Raw genomic sequence first — 16,703 nt, 5'->3', positions numbered from 1 at the left:
AAGCCATGTAAGCCATAGTACAAATAGGACAGTTCTAGAGTACATAAGATTGTCTATCCCAAACACATAGAGATATGGTAAAACAGGCAAATGGAGGTATAAAGGAAATTAATGTATTAACAATAATAATAATTACAGTGCTGTCACTGTCCCACAGCACTTTGATATAACCACATTTACTTTGGACCCCTTTCATAATGTGCCTTGTTAAATCATTTAGGATGTTGGTCATATAACTTAATTAAATGATTGGTCTGCTGGTAATGATACTAATTAGACTGTATTTATTTTTCCTTGGTTCAACATGACTGAAGAGAGTGATCTATGGTCTGATATCTGCTCTTTTGCCTTGCTATTTATCACTTCCTGTGTGATGTCACAGAGGGGTCAGTGCTAATAATGAAAGGACCGTAGGTCATCGTCTTGAGATCACAGCAATTATTAGATTTCACAGTGTGTTTTCCCTGCTTGGATGACCATGATGTCATGTGTCTTTGAAAAACATTCTCACGAGCATTGGATAAGAATGGATTCAGGGCAAAAAAATAAAAACTCAGCTGATTTGAATGAATGATATCATTGCATTTATCATGTCTTATGTCTATAAGCACACAGTGATATACATTTAAAAATACCTTTTGTTTAAAAAAAATAATAGTGCTTATTTAGCAAGGATTCATAAAAATGATCAAAAATGATAGTGAAGACTTTTACATTGTTACAAAAATTCTCTATTCAAATAAATTCACAGTTACTGGATGTTTTTCATTATATTTCACAATATTACAGCATTTTGCTGTATTTTTAATCAAATAAATACAGCCCTGGTGAGTATAAGGGGATCTGTTTCAAAAACTTTCAAATATATTTTCTGTTCCACACACACACACACACACTTTGCTGCCATCAACACTCATTTCAGTGTGTGTGTGAATGTGTGCTTGTGTATGACATCAGTGAGGGCTAAAATGCTGAAGGATTATGCGTGTGTGTTCATACTTTGTTTATCTCCTGTCAGACAGGGAACATGACTTTCGGGGTGTACTTCATGTCTTCCACTGAGCTGCTACAGAATACGTCTGTTCTGGCGGTTCTGCTGTTCCTGGCACTCGTGCTGCAGAGAACATTCCTGCAGGCCTCCTACTATGTCACGATAGAAACCGGCATTAACCTGCGCGGGGCGCTGCTTGTAAGTTTACTGAAGGTCAAACATGGAGTGAATTATCAGACTAATTTTTATTTCATCAATCGGCACTACTCACTTCAAGTTGTGTGGTAGATTACAAAATAGACAAATTCTTACCCTAGTAGGAAGGTTGCTCTACTCCAGGGTTCCTCAGATCTTGTCCTGGAGGGTCAATGCACTTATAGAGTTTAGCTCCAACCCTTATCAAACTCACCTACCTGTGTTTTTTGTAATGATCCTGAAGACATTTATTAGCATGCTCAGGTGTGTTTGATTATGGTTAGAGCTTAACTCTGCAGGAAAGTGGATCTTGTGGGCCAGATTTGAGGATCCTTGCTCTATTCTATTCTATTGTATTCTCTTCTATTCTATTCTATTCTATTCTATTTGTCCTGTTTTATTCTATTCTACTTTACTTTGTCCCATATTATATCTGTTTTATTGGGGTCATATGATGCTTTTTTAAAGATCATTATTTTGTGTAGTTGGTGTAACAGAATATGCTGACATGCCTTAATGTTCTAAAAACACATAATTTTTCAAATAATGTACATTATTGTAGGTCCGCTATAGCCTGCCTCTCTCAAACGTGACGTTTTCTACAAAGTCCCTCCTTCTGACAAGAGCAGGCTGCTCTGATTGGCCAACTGTCCCAGTGCATTGTGATTGGCCGAACACCGCAAGCACTTTGCATTTAGACATTTAGGCCGCATTACACAAATATTTCCACATAGTGACGTAGACATGTGGGTGTGTCTTTGAATGAGCCATTTTAGGGGGGCGTGGCAGAGTCTGAACTTTGATAAAGAATATCTCTTTGGATGTGATACTTTTGTCTTTGCATCTTTACAGATCTTCTTCATACATCAAGAGCTTGTTACACTCCAAAGAGAAAGGAAAAATGTAAATTTCATCATATGATCCCTTTAATTTATTCTGTTAATCTATTCTGTTCGATTCAGTTATGCTTGATTCTGTTTGGGTCTGTTCTGATATTATCCGCTTTCCCCCCATTCTATTCTATTCTATTCTATTGTATTCTGTCAGTGTTGTTATTGTAACCTAAAAATAAAACTATTAAATGTTTTTGTTAATTGAAATTAAGCTGAAAAGAGCATAAATATTAGATGAAGAACTTATAAAACTTAAATGAAGTACTTAGAAACTAAAATTAAATTAAACTAAATAGACAAAATCACAACAAACCACTAAAACTTAAATGTAATTAAATATAAATTAATTAATTAATTAATAATGTAATTATATTTAGAATTAGTTCAAAATGTTAAGAAACTATAGTGTTATATAAATATTATTTGTACCACAACAACACTGTTGACTAAATGTTCTATCTGGTCTGTTCTGTTATGATCTGATTTGTCATATTGCATTGTATTCTATTTTAATCTAGTCTTCTTTTCATCAAAGTTAGCATTAAAGGTCTTTTTTGTTATTCATGTGTTGGTTCTTGTCCTCTAGGCAATGATCTACAATAAAATTCTGCGTCTCTCTACTTCAAACATGTCCATGGGAGAGATGACCCTCGGCCAGATCAACAATCTTGTTGCCATAGAAACCAATCAGCTCATGTGGTTTCTCTTCTTATGCCCCAATCTGTGGGCCATGCCAGTTCAGGTATTTCATAGCAAAAACACCCCTGCATTTGTGGAAACACTAAATCATTGGTTTTCTTAAGCAAAACATAACTTGTTTCTGTTCATAGATCATTATGGGAGTCATCCTGCTGTATTATTTGTTGGGTGAAAGTGCATTGATAGGGGCAGGCGTCATTTTGCTACTGGCCCCGGTTCAGTACCTCATCGCTACAAAGTTGGCAGACACACAAAAGAGCACGCTGGTAAGCTTTACCTACACCTTTTCTGAATGTGCATGCTGTCAACACACCAACATGTTCATGTTTGTGTCTTCAAAATATTTTCTCAGGACTACTCAACAGACCGTCTAAAAAAGACGACAGAGATCTTGAAGGGAATAAAGCTGCTGAAGCTTTATGCCTGGGAGAACATCTTCTGTGACCGTGTAGAAGAGACCAGAGGAAAAGAGCTGACCAGTCTCAAGACTTTCTCCCTCTACACATCAATGTCTAGTATGAGAGGCTCCTCCCTCCATCACATGTCCCGCCCACATACATAAACCCCTCCCCTTGCCATTGCCCCACCCCCAATCCATATTCTCATGCACTAAACTTTTTGAAATCAATCATATTTGGTTCTAAAAGATGATAGTTTGTTTTCACGGTTTAGTTTTCGCATCTATTGGAAAATAAATGCTGTTTCTTCATCTCCACAGTATTTATGAATGTCGCCATCCCCATTGCTGCAGTGTTGGCGGTAAGAGATGCATCCTGGAGCTTTTGATTAGTTGTATTTTGTCCACCATCTAGAGCATACATTCTCATCTCATTCTTGTAGACCTTTGTCACACACGCCTATATTGAAGAGGTCAGGCTCAGTCCAGCCAGGGCATTTGCCTCTTTGGCTCTATTCCACATCCTGGTCACTCCACTCTTCCTGTTATCCACGGTGGTCAGGTTTGCCGTTAAGGCCCTTGTCAGGTAAATCAGACGTTTTATCAAATCCAACATTACTTCATAATATTGGCTTTTCTGGAAGGATCAGATCATCTTGTTCTGATCATCATGTCTGCAGTGTACAGAAGCTCAGTGAGTTCCTGCAAAGCGATGAGATTGGAGATGACAGCTGGAGAAATGCAGAAATGCCTCTAGAGGTCGGCAAGAAAAACAAACACCATGGGATTGTGAGTGCTCAAATCCAGTAATTTCAACAGGGATCAACATAATTGAGAATATCACTTGAGGGCAAAAGGTTTCCACGCAGATTTTGCAACAGGTTCATGTTAGATATGTGATTTCGCTGTGTTGACCAACAGAATGCTGCCTGGTTTGTCAATATTATAGCTTCTCGACCTGTTATGCCCACAAGATTTTGCTATGTGACATTTCTTAACACTCAAATTATTCCAAGCCTTGACGTTCAGCAGAGCTTTATGAGAAATGAGGAGCAGTTCAGTAAGAAGTAATATGCTCATAAGCCTGGCTCACACTACAGGATTTTTAGCCCGATTTAGCCCCGATTTCCCCCTCCCGAGAATCAGAGCAAAAATCTTATCAAGCACCTCAATCTTTCCCGATGTTCGGAGCGGATTATGTGGTAATGTGCGGCGTTCACCGATCTAAATCTCATACCCCCCGATCTGCTTGCACACAAATCGGGGCAACCCCGATTATTATCAAACATGTTTGATATTTAGGATTTAAATCAGGATGATGATGGCTATTTGATTACATCAGTACAGGAGAAATAGAAGAGCTGGAGTGAAATATCCTCAGTTTTGAATGTACCGTGTGAGTACACAAAGCTAAAAAAAAAAAAAAATCAGTGACGATCTGCTGCGAGAGATTACGTGAGACGCTCCCTCCTCTGGCTTGATAATCTTAATGATATCTTGCAGTGTGTGATGTGCCACGATGTTAAAATCTTGTAATGTGTGCATGTTTAATATTTGAGGGAAGATAATCTGCAAAGATTCTCCTTATGTGTGTGCTGCAACCAGATTTCAAAACCGGTTAGGATTTTAAAACTCCTGTATTGTGAGCCAGGCTTTAGAAGAACTGTTGCTGATATCAATTTGGGTGATATGGTACACCTAAACTAATTGGGATGCCATGTGATAAACTCATTTTTACATTCTTTAGTTTTCTGGAAAACATTCCGTAATTTATTTGGCATCTGAGTAGCTTTTTGTTAAGTTTAAAAATGGATGGAATGTTCTTGGATCAGTTTTAATGGAGAAATATTATATGTTGATTAACTGGGACTTTTCTTGCCCTGTAACTGAACAAGAGAAACAAATCATTATCAATGTTTTTGAATTACATTTTTGACATTTTAATTAGTTGTTATATTTATCACTTTGGGTTAAAAACCCAGGGATGATTTTCTGGACAGAGCAACTGAAGTCAATTGTGGCATCAAATATTTTCAAAACTCTTATATTTGTGTCCGTGAAGTGTCTCTCTGCAAAAACAGGGGGGATTCTAACTGAGATAAACTTGACGTCATAACACTCTAAATGACCCAAAAACAGCAAACATGAGACTCCACATGGTCATGTCTCTAGAGACAACTATCCCACGTTCAGAGGACTGAAATGGGAGCTGGTCATTCCTGAGCCAGCATAGCGGAGATCTCATACGTGTTAAAGAGAAGCTCCTCTCTCTGGTCAGTGCAGGGGCCCTCAGCTGTTCTCCGACAGAGGGACAAATATATGACAGGACTAAACTCCCCAGAGAGGAGCAGAGCTGGAGCAAGGGGTGAGGAAAGGGAGAGAACGAGAGAGTGAGGCTGAGGATGGAAATGTATACTGTGACAGAAAGAAGGGGGTTCCAGGGGAAGAAATAGTGCTAAGCTAGGAAAATCACTTGAGTAGTTGCAAGCGGAAACTCATGTTCCTTGTTTTAGGATGTGACAGCAGCTTTTGAGTGTCATGTGATGGTTGTTTGCTGATCCAAAACTGCAGTCCTGTCATTATGTTTTTAAGAGTCCATGTGCTATTATATATTTTCACTGGAACACAGAAGTAAAAAATTTGAACTGCTCCATCATTTTAAGTTGTTTTGATATAGAAAACACATTTTGAGATTTATGCTTTCTAATTATTTAGTTATTAAGTTTCATCACCAGCCCATCCTCAAAGTACAATCATTTGAATGGCAGCTGTGATAAAATCTTAGATTTTAAGAATTTGGAAATTATTTCAAGTGATTTAAAGGATTTTTTTCCTGGAGGGAATAAGAAGTTTACAAGACATAAATAATAGGTTAAGTACAAATATTATTAATTAATTTAATTATTTAAATATTCAATATATTTATATTACAATGTAAATGTTTAACAACATATTTACAATTTTAGCAGTAGGCTTTATTATAGCAATATAATTTTCTGCAGATCAGTCACACTGCATATTAAATTACTAAATATTATTATTACATATAAAAAATATATATAAATAATTATTAATGTAATTAATTATTTATGTTACTACAAGCTAGTGATTTAATTATTATTAAATAGTGTTTATAAATACTATGAAATATTATGCATATATTAATTATAAAAATAATATAAGATATAAAAATATCATTATGAATAATTTATATAATTAATTATTTATATCATAGTGCATAAGCTTTATTATAGTGATACGAGTTTCTGGTAATCTGGCACACTTTATAAAAGAGAGTTAAAATGGCATTTATTGTTCAGATATTATAATAAAATTGACAATTTAAAAGTTGATGCCTCAAAGATAAAACATTAAACTGTCTGGGGGTGGGAGGCGGGTTCTTTTAATCATGTTTATCCTCAAACTGCCCTTTTTTGATCCAAAATGATACAATATTGCAAGAGTCTTTTCTATACATTTATGTACAATGTACAAGACAGTTTGTAGTGATCTGAAGCTGTCAAACCCCTAAAAGCACAATCAAAAATAGCATTTTTAAATTAATTATTTTCCTTTAATCTTAATTTTTGTCTTTGTTTTTAGACGAAGGTTGTCAACAGGAAGGGCCGTTATCGTATGGATAACTACGAGCAGCCCATGCGCAGGCAGCTGCGGCCCACAGAGACCGAAGATGTCGCCGTACAGGTCAGACGTCACTATCCTCAGCAGAGACACCATCAGCACTGATTCTCAAATGCTTCTCGCTCACAGAGCATGTGCTAAAGTTCATTAAGACAATTCAGCATCTGCATGTTCTCATCCAGATGCCAGTGACCCTTAAGTCACGGCTAATAGATTGTTTTACTCCTAATGTGCTGGAGGAAATCTTTCAATGCCATGCTTTAACACACAATGATGCTTGTTTGTTTTTTTTTTGAGCATGTTCATTTCTTTCTTTTCTTTTTTTTTCTTTTTTTTTTACTCTCCATGGGGTTTGTGATAGTTCTCAGACATAGTGGGTTTGGGTTCAGCTACCCTCTGAGTGCAGCATGGGATTCCCATGAGAAGAAAAACTGGGACTACAAATCAGGAAGACAAGTTGTTGTTTGGTTTCGCCTCTGTCTCTCAGTCCCCCAAGTGTCCAATTCCTTCGCCATCCCTCTATATTAGGTTTGGGGATTGTAAATAATTTAATGATCCTGGTTGTGATTCTGTTTCTGCTTAATGATTTACATACCTCAACGATTCAATTAATCGTTTTTAATTATTTATAAGTTTAAAGGACAAAGAATGTAGCATGAACTGGTAAACAATTATTACGGTGTTCACTAACCTCAGCTTAGTAACTATAGTAATAAAAATGATAAAATAAAATGAAATATTCACCGATTTGTTATGTTAATGCACATAACATGTTTTTGAAGCTGTTATGACAGCTTCTGTGTCTAAAGTATTTCTGATGAATATATTGCAAAAAACATTTGATTTTGTATTCATTTGGTTATTGGTATTGAATCATTTAGTTCCATTATTATTATTATTTTAAATGCAACTGGTTCTGGAAGACAAAAGTCTCTTATCTAATGAGTTTAGTGGCTGAACACATAAATAAACACGTCCTCATCGACTCTCCCACGGTGACATCCGCTCACTTTGTTATGAACATGGCCTAATCGACTCTGACATTTACACTCCTTCACTTCAGTCATTCTCAACCATTACTCCCATTTTACCCTCCCTCCCTGCTCTCTTGTCCTCACAGATGTTTTTGATTGTTTAGTGTTCTCCCTTTTCCCAGTATTCTGGCCTACTGTACAGCTCTGATGGATGAGAGTGTTATCATTATTGTAAATAAACATTTGGAAACTAGAATTCAGAACGCATCCGGAAGATGTAAGCATGGTAGAAGCTGCTTGTATGGACATGCACTCTGCTTTATGCTGGTTTGTTTCCATCATTCTAAACCCCTTGTTTTATGTTTGTATGGTGAATGTCTCATTCAGGTGAATGAGGGCTACTTCACATGGGGAAGCAACTTGTCTACGCTCTCTGACATCAACATCCAAATTCCTACAGGTACATATTGCTTACTACAGATTAACTCTCAGATGATCAAAGACTTCTCTCATTCAATAATTAATTTTTTTTTTTAGAATATTGATATCAAGAGTGCTTGATTATTCACAATAAATAAACTGTAACTATAATAAATAGATAAATAAATACCCTTATATACTTAGTTTTTATTTATTTATTTATTTATATACAATCTTAGATATCAAACATTCTTGTTATTCATTTATTTAAAATTAAATATAATAAAAAATTCCCTTGATATCAAGAGTGCTTGTTTCTTTATTTATAGTAAATAATCTGTAACTATAATAAATATCCTTATGTATTAAGGTTTTTATTCATTATTTATAGATAATCTGTATAGTGAATTAATAATTGATGACATCAAGAGTTCTTAATCTATTTAAAAGCAATCATACTTAAACTAAGCATAACTAATAATAAAAAAAAAACTTTAAGAAAGTTTAATCATTTGCTTATTTATCTACAGTTCAATCACAAAAATCACAATGTGAACAAATGCACCAGAATTATCCAAAATGGGCAGTTGATGTTGACAAGAAATTACCCTGCATAAAAAAAACTATGATTAATCTTCACCTTGTTTCAGGTCAGCTGACCATGATTGTGGGCCAGGTGGGTTGTGGGAAATCATCCCTGTTATTGGCCATGCTGGGGGAGATGCAGACGATCAGGGGGAAAGTCTACTGGAGCAAGTGAGAACTGACACATTTGCCTACATACTGTCCTCTAAAGAAGTTCAATGTTTGCATTGATGTAGTAGAAAACAAGGGAGTACATATGCATGCCAGATCCATCAGATGCTAATCAAAGTCTTCATCTGTACAAACACACATGAACATAAATAGCCCACTGTCCACTGCATCCGCTATTATTATGATGTATGTACCACTGTGTGCATACATAGACTATGTGTGTGAGGGCCGTCTTACTCCTTGTGTGTGTGTGTGTATGTGTGTGTGTGTCATACTCCATTCATTACACTGCTCTCTGATTTCTTCTCTCTTTTTCTCCCTCATGTCATTCTGGCATCTGTTATCACCCCACAAAGGAAATGCTTTTCTTTCTGTGAATCTCTCCATCTCCATGCTGGAGATGCTCTCTGATTAGCATTTGTACGCAAAGCCAAGCAGATCTACATGGTTCCGATAATCCAGCGATTAAAGAAAGTCCAAGTCCTTAAAATGTATATACAGTGGATCCAAAATAGCATTTACTTGAGTAACATTTAAAAGTTTTAACTGCATTATAGAATACTAAACCATCTAAATGGTTTGTCATTTGTTGTCTTTTATCAAAACTGACTTTTTAAATTTAAGTTTGAATTAAAATGCTAAAACACATACAAAAAAAAATCAGGATGTATATTTAAATCTGTCATTCACTCTTGTTGTTGTTCCATAATTTTTATTTTATTTCTTTTTTCTTGGGAACACAAAAGATGATACAGTTGTAAATAAAACAAAGATTATCATAGTATGTTTCACGCACACACAAAAGTATTTCTACTTTTCTAAATGTCACATAGCAATTTCTAAGAGAAAAATGTTTCAAATGAAATCCTATATCAAATTTTTGCTTTGTATTTCATTAAAAATGTTTAGCGTTTTTTGTACATGCAATGACAAGAGGGCCCAGTGTAGCTGACTTTCATTGTATAGACGAAAAACATTTGTACCCAAATACTATTCGGGGCCACTGTAATTAGTTCAAATTTGCATTCAGTTCACATTAATAAAAACTAATCTAAGACAGTTCGCAATATTCAGTTGAACTGTGTTTTGATAAGTCATATATTCAGTCTCAGTTTGCCATGTACTACGGTCTTTGCGAACAGTGCAATGAATGTTGGTCTGCGTTTTCCAGTTTAAGTTCTCTAATGACAATGACATTACTCTCCAGCTAAAACAAAATGCTAATTATATATCACTAAACCAGTTTCTGGAGAGCATGTATTGCTCAAACTATAACTCTTCACCTCATGAGGAGAGTATGTTATTGTTTTTATAGAACGACACACATCCTGATGCACTCACTAACTCTAGTCACGTGTATGTGTGTGTTTCTGTGTCCTCTTCACCAATGGTGTGCACAATCAGGCTGCCTGATTATGAGGTACTCTACGATGGGAGCATAAGGTATTTTACCGGGGGTCTTCACATGCTTACATGCTACACAGCCACACAACAATGACCTATAAACCAACACTGAGGACATTTTGTAACAGGGTAACAAGATTACAGGCTTGCTAGCTGCTAACTAGATCCGTTTTACTGTTTTGAGCTATAACGTGTTGTAATGTACCCGACTTACAGCGGGCAAGACACCGGCCTGTCTCACGAAGAAACGAGGTACCCGATTGCGAACCCTTTCAGCAGATGTGGCATCACCCCCCCACACCCCACCCCATGCATTCATCTACCAATACATTTTATCCCTTTACATTTATCTGGCTTAAATATAATGGGTCGCAATGTTTATTTTTGTGTGATGTGCAGTGAAAAGTGAGATAAAGTAAAAATGCTGGGAGTCTTCACCTCTCTTGGACACACTGGGGTTTTCTTGTACTGATATTGATTTCAAACAATATTTGGTTTTGTTACAGCCAGTCCCCTCCAATGGAAAGCAAAACAGACAAGAGGAAGTCGTCCTCAATATCGTGAGGTTTATTGTTGGGGTTCTGATTTCATTGGTTGTGCCGGAGCTTGCCATATTGGGCCAACATTTAAAGTCAATTTTTTTGCAGAACTGAACCTAGAAATGGCTTACTTATAGCAGTCTATGAATAAGAATGGGCAGGAGAAAATGTTTTAAAGACACCCATCAGCTCTCACAGTGAAGGGCTCCCTGCATTTCTTTCATCTGTAGCTTTAATCTCATCATTAACAAGGTTTTCCCCCCTTCATTTCATTTCAGAACTATTATTGCTTGGTTTGATGGCACGCTGAGTGTGTTTTTCCACATTTCCAGTTTATCAACTGTTTCCTTTTATTCTGTTTCTCATCCTGTGATGGCTCAGTAAAAACAGGTACTCTGTGGCCTATGCAGCGCAGAAGTCATGGCTGCTCAACGCCACTGTAGAGGAAAACATCACGTTTGGAAGTCCTTTCAATAAACAGAGGTGAGGTTAACAAGATCTCATACTTCACTGTGGAAAATGCTATCATTTTAGAACATTTTTGTCATCTATTTAATTTGTCACAATTATTTCGTTTTTCTGTCAACTCTCATTTCTAATTTTTAAAGTCAACATAAAATCAAAATGGACCTTATTTACTTCAAGGCATAATTCCTTGTGCAATGTATGCATATTCCTGGTCTTATTGTGAATGAATCACTGGTGCACTTTTTTTCTTTTTCTTTTTTTAATTACCCCCAGAATTTGCATTCATGCTCTAATGTTACATAACTGTTTTGGATAAAATTGATAAAATCAAGACTTCATCATTTTTTTCTCATACCCATTTTCACTCAGGAACATACACCTATTACTTTAGATCTTCATTTAGAATTTAATATTTAATCTCCATTTATTAGAACAGCATCTTTCTTTTTGACATATTTTTTTACTTGATTTTATGAGTTTCAGATTTTTTTAATTTGTTCATCATAAAGCCAACATAATATCAAAACTGGCATTATTTACTTTTTTTTTAAAGAATGTTCCTGCCTTGTGACAACTGATCGATACACATTTTTTCTTTAAAAAAAGGACATTGTATCATAAACCAAATTACAACTTGAAATGATGAAACTTAGCCCATATGAGATAATTAATTAAATCAATAATTTAATTGCCTCAATAGAATATATTTTAGTTTGTGCATGACAGTTGAGCTTACATTCCTTTAACCTTTCTGCAATGTTTTAATGTTGCACATTTTTTGGCATTCTATTAGAGAATGCTCACATTTAAGGATATCTCAATAGATAAATTAAAGGCCTATTCTTATTTTTTTTAGTCATTGAATATACCTTTTTACTTGAAGTATGCAATATTGTGGAAATGAAATTGGAGACTGCACTTACTAAGGTCAATATGATTGAAAAAGTGCTGTGAACTTGTCATTACGGGTTAAAGCTTTAACACCCCTTTGATTTTAAATCTGTCAGTGCTTGCACCACATTTCCAAGTTTTGTTCGTTTAATTTGTTGGTTTAAGTCTGTGGAAATTTTGGGTGAAGACATTGTTAATTTTTACTCCCTGGAGAGCTTATGTTCAAGATTCCTAGCCTTTGTTTTTCAAGAAATATTCTTATGTTTTTAAACTCTAAATATGCTGAACAGATACAAAGCTGTGATTGATGCCTGCTCGCTTCAACCAGATATCGACCTCCTTCCTTTTGGAGACCAGACTGAAATCGGAGAACGGGTAAGACAGGACTGTGCACTGTGTCTGGGCTTGAGACCAGCTCTCTGACCTCAGCTGCTGTGATACTAATCAAATAAAGAGCTGTAATCGAGACTACCATGACTTTTACATTATGTCATCAGAATCAAAAGTGTTTAACAGGTGTTGGCGTGTTGTAATCCTACAGGGAATTAATCTCAGTGGTGGTCAGCGACAACGGATCTGTGTGGCCAGAGCTCTATATCAGAACACCAACATTGTTTTCCTGGTAGGAACCAAGTTTTCCAATACAAATAACTCCATGATAGTGTCTTACCTCCTCCCTGTACAAGTGATTTACCACACTGTTTGAGTATTATGAATGACCACAGTTTTAATTAAATTTGTCTGGCCAGAAGAGATTTCTTAACTAAACATGATAGCACAGGGTAAGTTGTGGCAGTGATAGCAGAAAACACAGTGACGTGTAAGGGCTGTTATTGGATTATTGTACATAACCACACACCCTTCTGGACAGGATCATGAATTCACCTCATTCCAGGGTCTATTGCTTGGAGTCACATTATGTCTGACATCCTAGAAAGTCAACAGGGTTGATTCAATGTCTTTTCGGGTCAGTCAAGAAGTGATTTAAGCACATTTAAAGTGCACTTCTATTGAAATAGATTCTCTCTGCAGCTGAACAGCTTTCTGAATTGTGATGGTAATTTCTTTTTTATCTACACTCTTAAAAATAAAGGTCGGTGTCATAAAGAACCTTTAAAGGGGGGGTGAAATGCTCGTTTTCACTCAATATCCTGTTAATCTTAAATACCTATAGAGTAGTACTGCATCCTTCATAACTCCAAAAAGTCTTTAGTTTTATTATATTCATAAGAGAAAGATAGTCTGTACCGATTTTTCCCGGAAAAACACGACCGGCTGGAGGCGTGACGTGTGGGCGGAGCTAAAGAATCACGAGCGCGAGTAGGCTTTTGTGTTGAGAGCGTTTGGAAGCTGAGGAAAAAAACCAACCAAAACAAACCATGGCTAATAGTCAGATTCAACGTATATTTATGATCAATGACATCTCTATGTGGTATGTACTGAAACGGTATATATTGAAGCAGTTTTACTCACCGCACACGTTCCAACACACGATCCCTTTTTCGTTGGGACTGCATTATCCTTAAGAAATAAACGATATGCAAATCCGGCGTCAAACTGGGTCTTGTTTGTAAAACAAGCATCTTCGAAATGCAGGGAACAAACAAAAACACTTGCACAACTCCGCTGATGCTCTGTAAAAGTAAACTCCATCCACTGGTCCCTTAATGCTGTTTCTCTTTTGGTAATCTGTGCAGGGTTGTCTTGCCCTGGCAACCAAAAACACACTCCTTTTGTGACATTTCGCGACGCTCTCGCTCTGATCAGTGAATGAATCTGTGCTCTCAGTCAGTGCTCTGCTATACAGGAGCGCGCGCTCTTTCGGCAGAAGTGCCTTAGGACCCATATAAGGAAATTCAGCTCCATCTAACGTCACACAGACCCATACTCGAAAAAAACTTTCCGAAACTTGTGACAAACCGGAAGGAGTATTTTTGGAACAGAAATACTTCTTCAAACGTACAACTTAATTTTTGAAACTTTGTCCATGTTTAGCATGGGAATCCAACTCTTTAACAGTGTAAAAAACTCAGTATGCATGAAATAGCATTACACCCCCCCTTTAACATCCGTTGCACAAAAAGCTTCTTTATAGTTAAAACGATTATTATTTAGATGTTCTTCACACTAAGAAAAAATGGTTATTTTAAGTAGTCACCCTAGATTTGGGTTTGCTTACCCATAGGATGACCCGTTCTCTGCCCTGGACATCCACCTCAGTGATCATCTGATGCAGGAGGGGATACTGAAGTTCCTTCAGGATGACAAACGGACAGTGGTCTTGGTCACTCATAAGCTGCAGTACCTCATCCATGCTGACTGGGTAACTACTGGGGTTTCTTTGACATTTCAAGGCTAGTTCTTCATGATTCTCTGAAAAAGGGAATGTTTTGAGTAATTAAAGATACATCACTTGAAAATAATGAAAAAACGAATGGATTTTGACTTTGTCTTTATTTCACTGGGTGGTAGATAATAGCCATGAAAGACGGTTCAGTGCTGAGAGAGGGGACCTTAAAGGACATCCAGACTTATGATGTGGAACTCTATGAGCACTGGAAGACCCTGATGAACAGACAAGACCAGGAGCTCGAAAAGGTCTTTCTGCTTTAAATCCCAGCTCACTTTCAAGTTTTTAAAACACTAGGCATAACACATTTGCCAAGTCTTGAATAGTTACAGAGAACAATCATATGTTATGTAACTCTTCTGTTAACTCTGACCACCCAAAATCTGTAGACTGGCTATGACTTATGGCGACCATCATTGACTTGTCAAAAAACTGGACAAAAGTTGTGTAGTGCATTCCAGGCTTAAAACAAAACAAAAATGTTAAATTAATAATGAACAGACACCAGTTTTGAAGAAAGATTTTAAAAAAAATGTTTCTGTTGCTTTGTTTTAGGAGACTGAAATGGAGAGTCAGACCATTCTGGAGAGGAAGACTTTGAGGAGAGCTTTCTATTCCAGAGAGGCAAAGAGCCAGACTGACGATGAGGATGAAGGTAATTGTTCATCAAAATTTCAGCCCTACATCTCCTCTTTTTTTATATATATATATATTTATCTTGAACATCTTTTTCATAGAGGAGGAGGTGGAGGAGGATGACGATGACAACATGTCCACCACCACCAGCCGCCGTTCTAAGATCCCATGGAAGATGTGCTGCCGTTACCTTTCCTCAGGTGGCTTCCTCATGGTCTTCCTGATGGTGTCGTCAAAGCTGGCCAAGCACTCGGTTATGGTGGCCATCGACTATTGGCTAGCAGCTTGGACATCCTCAAACCCGCATAACCAAAGTCTCGCCGATCCATTTGTCAATGCAACCAATTACACAAAGAATGATGACGCTCAGATCGCTGAGGTGACCCATCACTGCCTTTTCCTCTTTCAAATGTTGTCTTTAATATTGTACATTATAGTTATTCTGAAGTGGAGCTCTTTGGGTGTTTTACAGCATCGCTCCTACGTGCCAGTGTTTATTATCCTGTGTGGAGCTGCGATAGCACTTTGTCTTATCACTTCCCTAACCGTGGAGTTTCTAGGAGTGGCTGCAGCTACAAACCTCCATCACAACCTCCTCAACAAGATCATTCACGCTCCCATCAGGTACACATTATGATGAAACCTACAGTTGTTTGAAAGCCGAGTAGAGACAGTGTGAAATCGATTCAACAAGGAGCATCATTATAAATTGTCCTTTTGCATCATTGTTAGATTCTTTGATGTCACCCCACTTGGACAAATCCTGAACCGTTTCTCAGCGGACACCAACATCATCGATCAGGTGAGAGAAAGCCCTGTCTGATTCAAGTGCCAAGTACATTGCTTCCCACTGAGATGAGCAGCCTTGGGTTTCCACACAAACATGTGACCTCAGTGCTGCAGCAGGCAACGTTATCATATTAATGAGATAAAGAATGTGGCGTGTGTGTGCTAATGTGCGTCTCTTTTCGATCTCTCTCCACAGCACATTCCCCAGACACTAGAGTCTCTCACTCGCTCCATTCTGCTATGTCTCTCAGCAATCGGAGTCATTGCTTTTGTCACCCCTGCTTTCCTTATTGCACTGGTGCCCCTCATGGTGGCCTTCTACTTCATTCAGAAGTACTTTCGGGTTGCTTCCAAGTAAGTAGTTCACTGAAGGGTGAATGCACTCTTTGGCTAAACATGATTCAATTCTGGATTTCACATTGGAAATGTTATCTCTACTCAAGTACTTTGTATAGGATTATTTTAACTGTGTTAAGTAAACCAAACTTTAGTCTACATGTCAAAATAACTTTAATTAATTAATTAATTAATTAAGTTAATGTTTTTTACTTCATAATGTTTAATAAAGATGTCATCTCTTGATCTTATGGTGAAAGAGACAGATTTTGACATATGCTGGACTTCTCTAATCATCTAGTTTTCTTAAATTAAAACTTTCT

General features: G+C 37.0%; 1 protein-coding gene across 11 annotated transcripts in view; it reads left to right on the top strand.

The window, feature by feature from the left end:
* LOC127975440 (ATP-binding cassette sub-family C member 9) overlaps positions 1 to 16,703 on the top strand; it is a 34,940-nt gene that overhangs the window by 7,363 nt on the left and 10,874 nt on the right. For 3 of the 11 annotated variants that reach the window (XM_052579579.1, XM_052579589.1, XM_052579569.1), the window contains exons 9-28: positions 1,019 to 1,189; positions 2,666 to 2,821; positions 2,910 to 3,044; positions 3,131 to 3,293; positions 3,497 to 3,537; positions 3,619 to 3,761; positions 3,856 to 3,964; positions 6,779 to 6,880; positions 8,179 to 8,251; positions 8,862 to 8,967; positions 11,292 to 11,393; positions 12,560 to 12,644; positions 12,811 to 12,891; positions 14,455 to 14,592; positions 14,742 to 14,867; positions 15,175 to 15,274; positions 15,357 to 15,634; positions 15,728 to 15,879; positions 15,988 to 16,057; positions 16,241 to 16,398. In XM_052579579.1, coding sequence (XP_052435539.1) covers positions 1,019 to 1,189; positions 2,666 to 2,821; positions 2,910 to 3,044; positions 3,131 to 3,293; positions 3,497 to 3,537; positions 3,619 to 3,761; positions 3,856 to 3,964; positions 6,779 to 6,880; positions 8,179 to 8,251; positions 8,862 to 8,967; positions 11,292 to 11,393; positions 12,560 to 12,644; positions 12,811 to 12,891; positions 14,455 to 14,592; positions 14,742 to 14,867; positions 15,175 to 15,274; positions 15,357 to 15,634; positions 15,728 to 15,879; positions 15,988 to 16,057; positions 16,241 to 16,398 — 2,489 coding nt within the window. Of the gene's footprint in view, positions 1 to 1,018; positions 1,190 to 2,665; positions 2,822 to 2,909; positions 3,045 to 3,130; positions 3,294 to 3,496; positions 3,538 to 3,618; positions 3,762 to 3,855; positions 3,965 to 6,778; positions 6,881 to 8,178; positions 8,252 to 8,861; positions 8,968 to 10,371; positions 10,411 to 10,587; positions 10,624 to 11,291; positions 11,394 to 12,559; positions 12,645 to 12,810; positions 12,892 to 14,454; positions 14,593 to 14,741; positions 14,868 to 15,174; positions 15,275 to 15,356; positions 15,880 to 15,987; positions 16,058 to 16,240; positions 16,399 to 16,703 lie in introns of all 11 variants that reach the window. The other 8 variants (XM_052579512.1, XM_052579501.1, XM_052579535.1 and 5 more) reach the window with 6 other exon arrangements.

Source organism: Carassius gibelio, chromosome A4 (assembly GCF_023724105.1).
Source record: "Carassius gibelio isolate Cgi1373 ecotype wild population from Czech Republic chromosome A4, carGib1.2-hapl.c, whole genome shotgun sequence".
Lineage (NCBI taxonomy): Eukaryota > Metazoa > Chordata > Actinopteri > Cypriniformes > Cyprinidae > Carassius > Carassius gibelio.
Note: the sequence above shows the minus strand (reverse complement) of the source record. Positions and strands in the feature narration are given on the sequence as shown.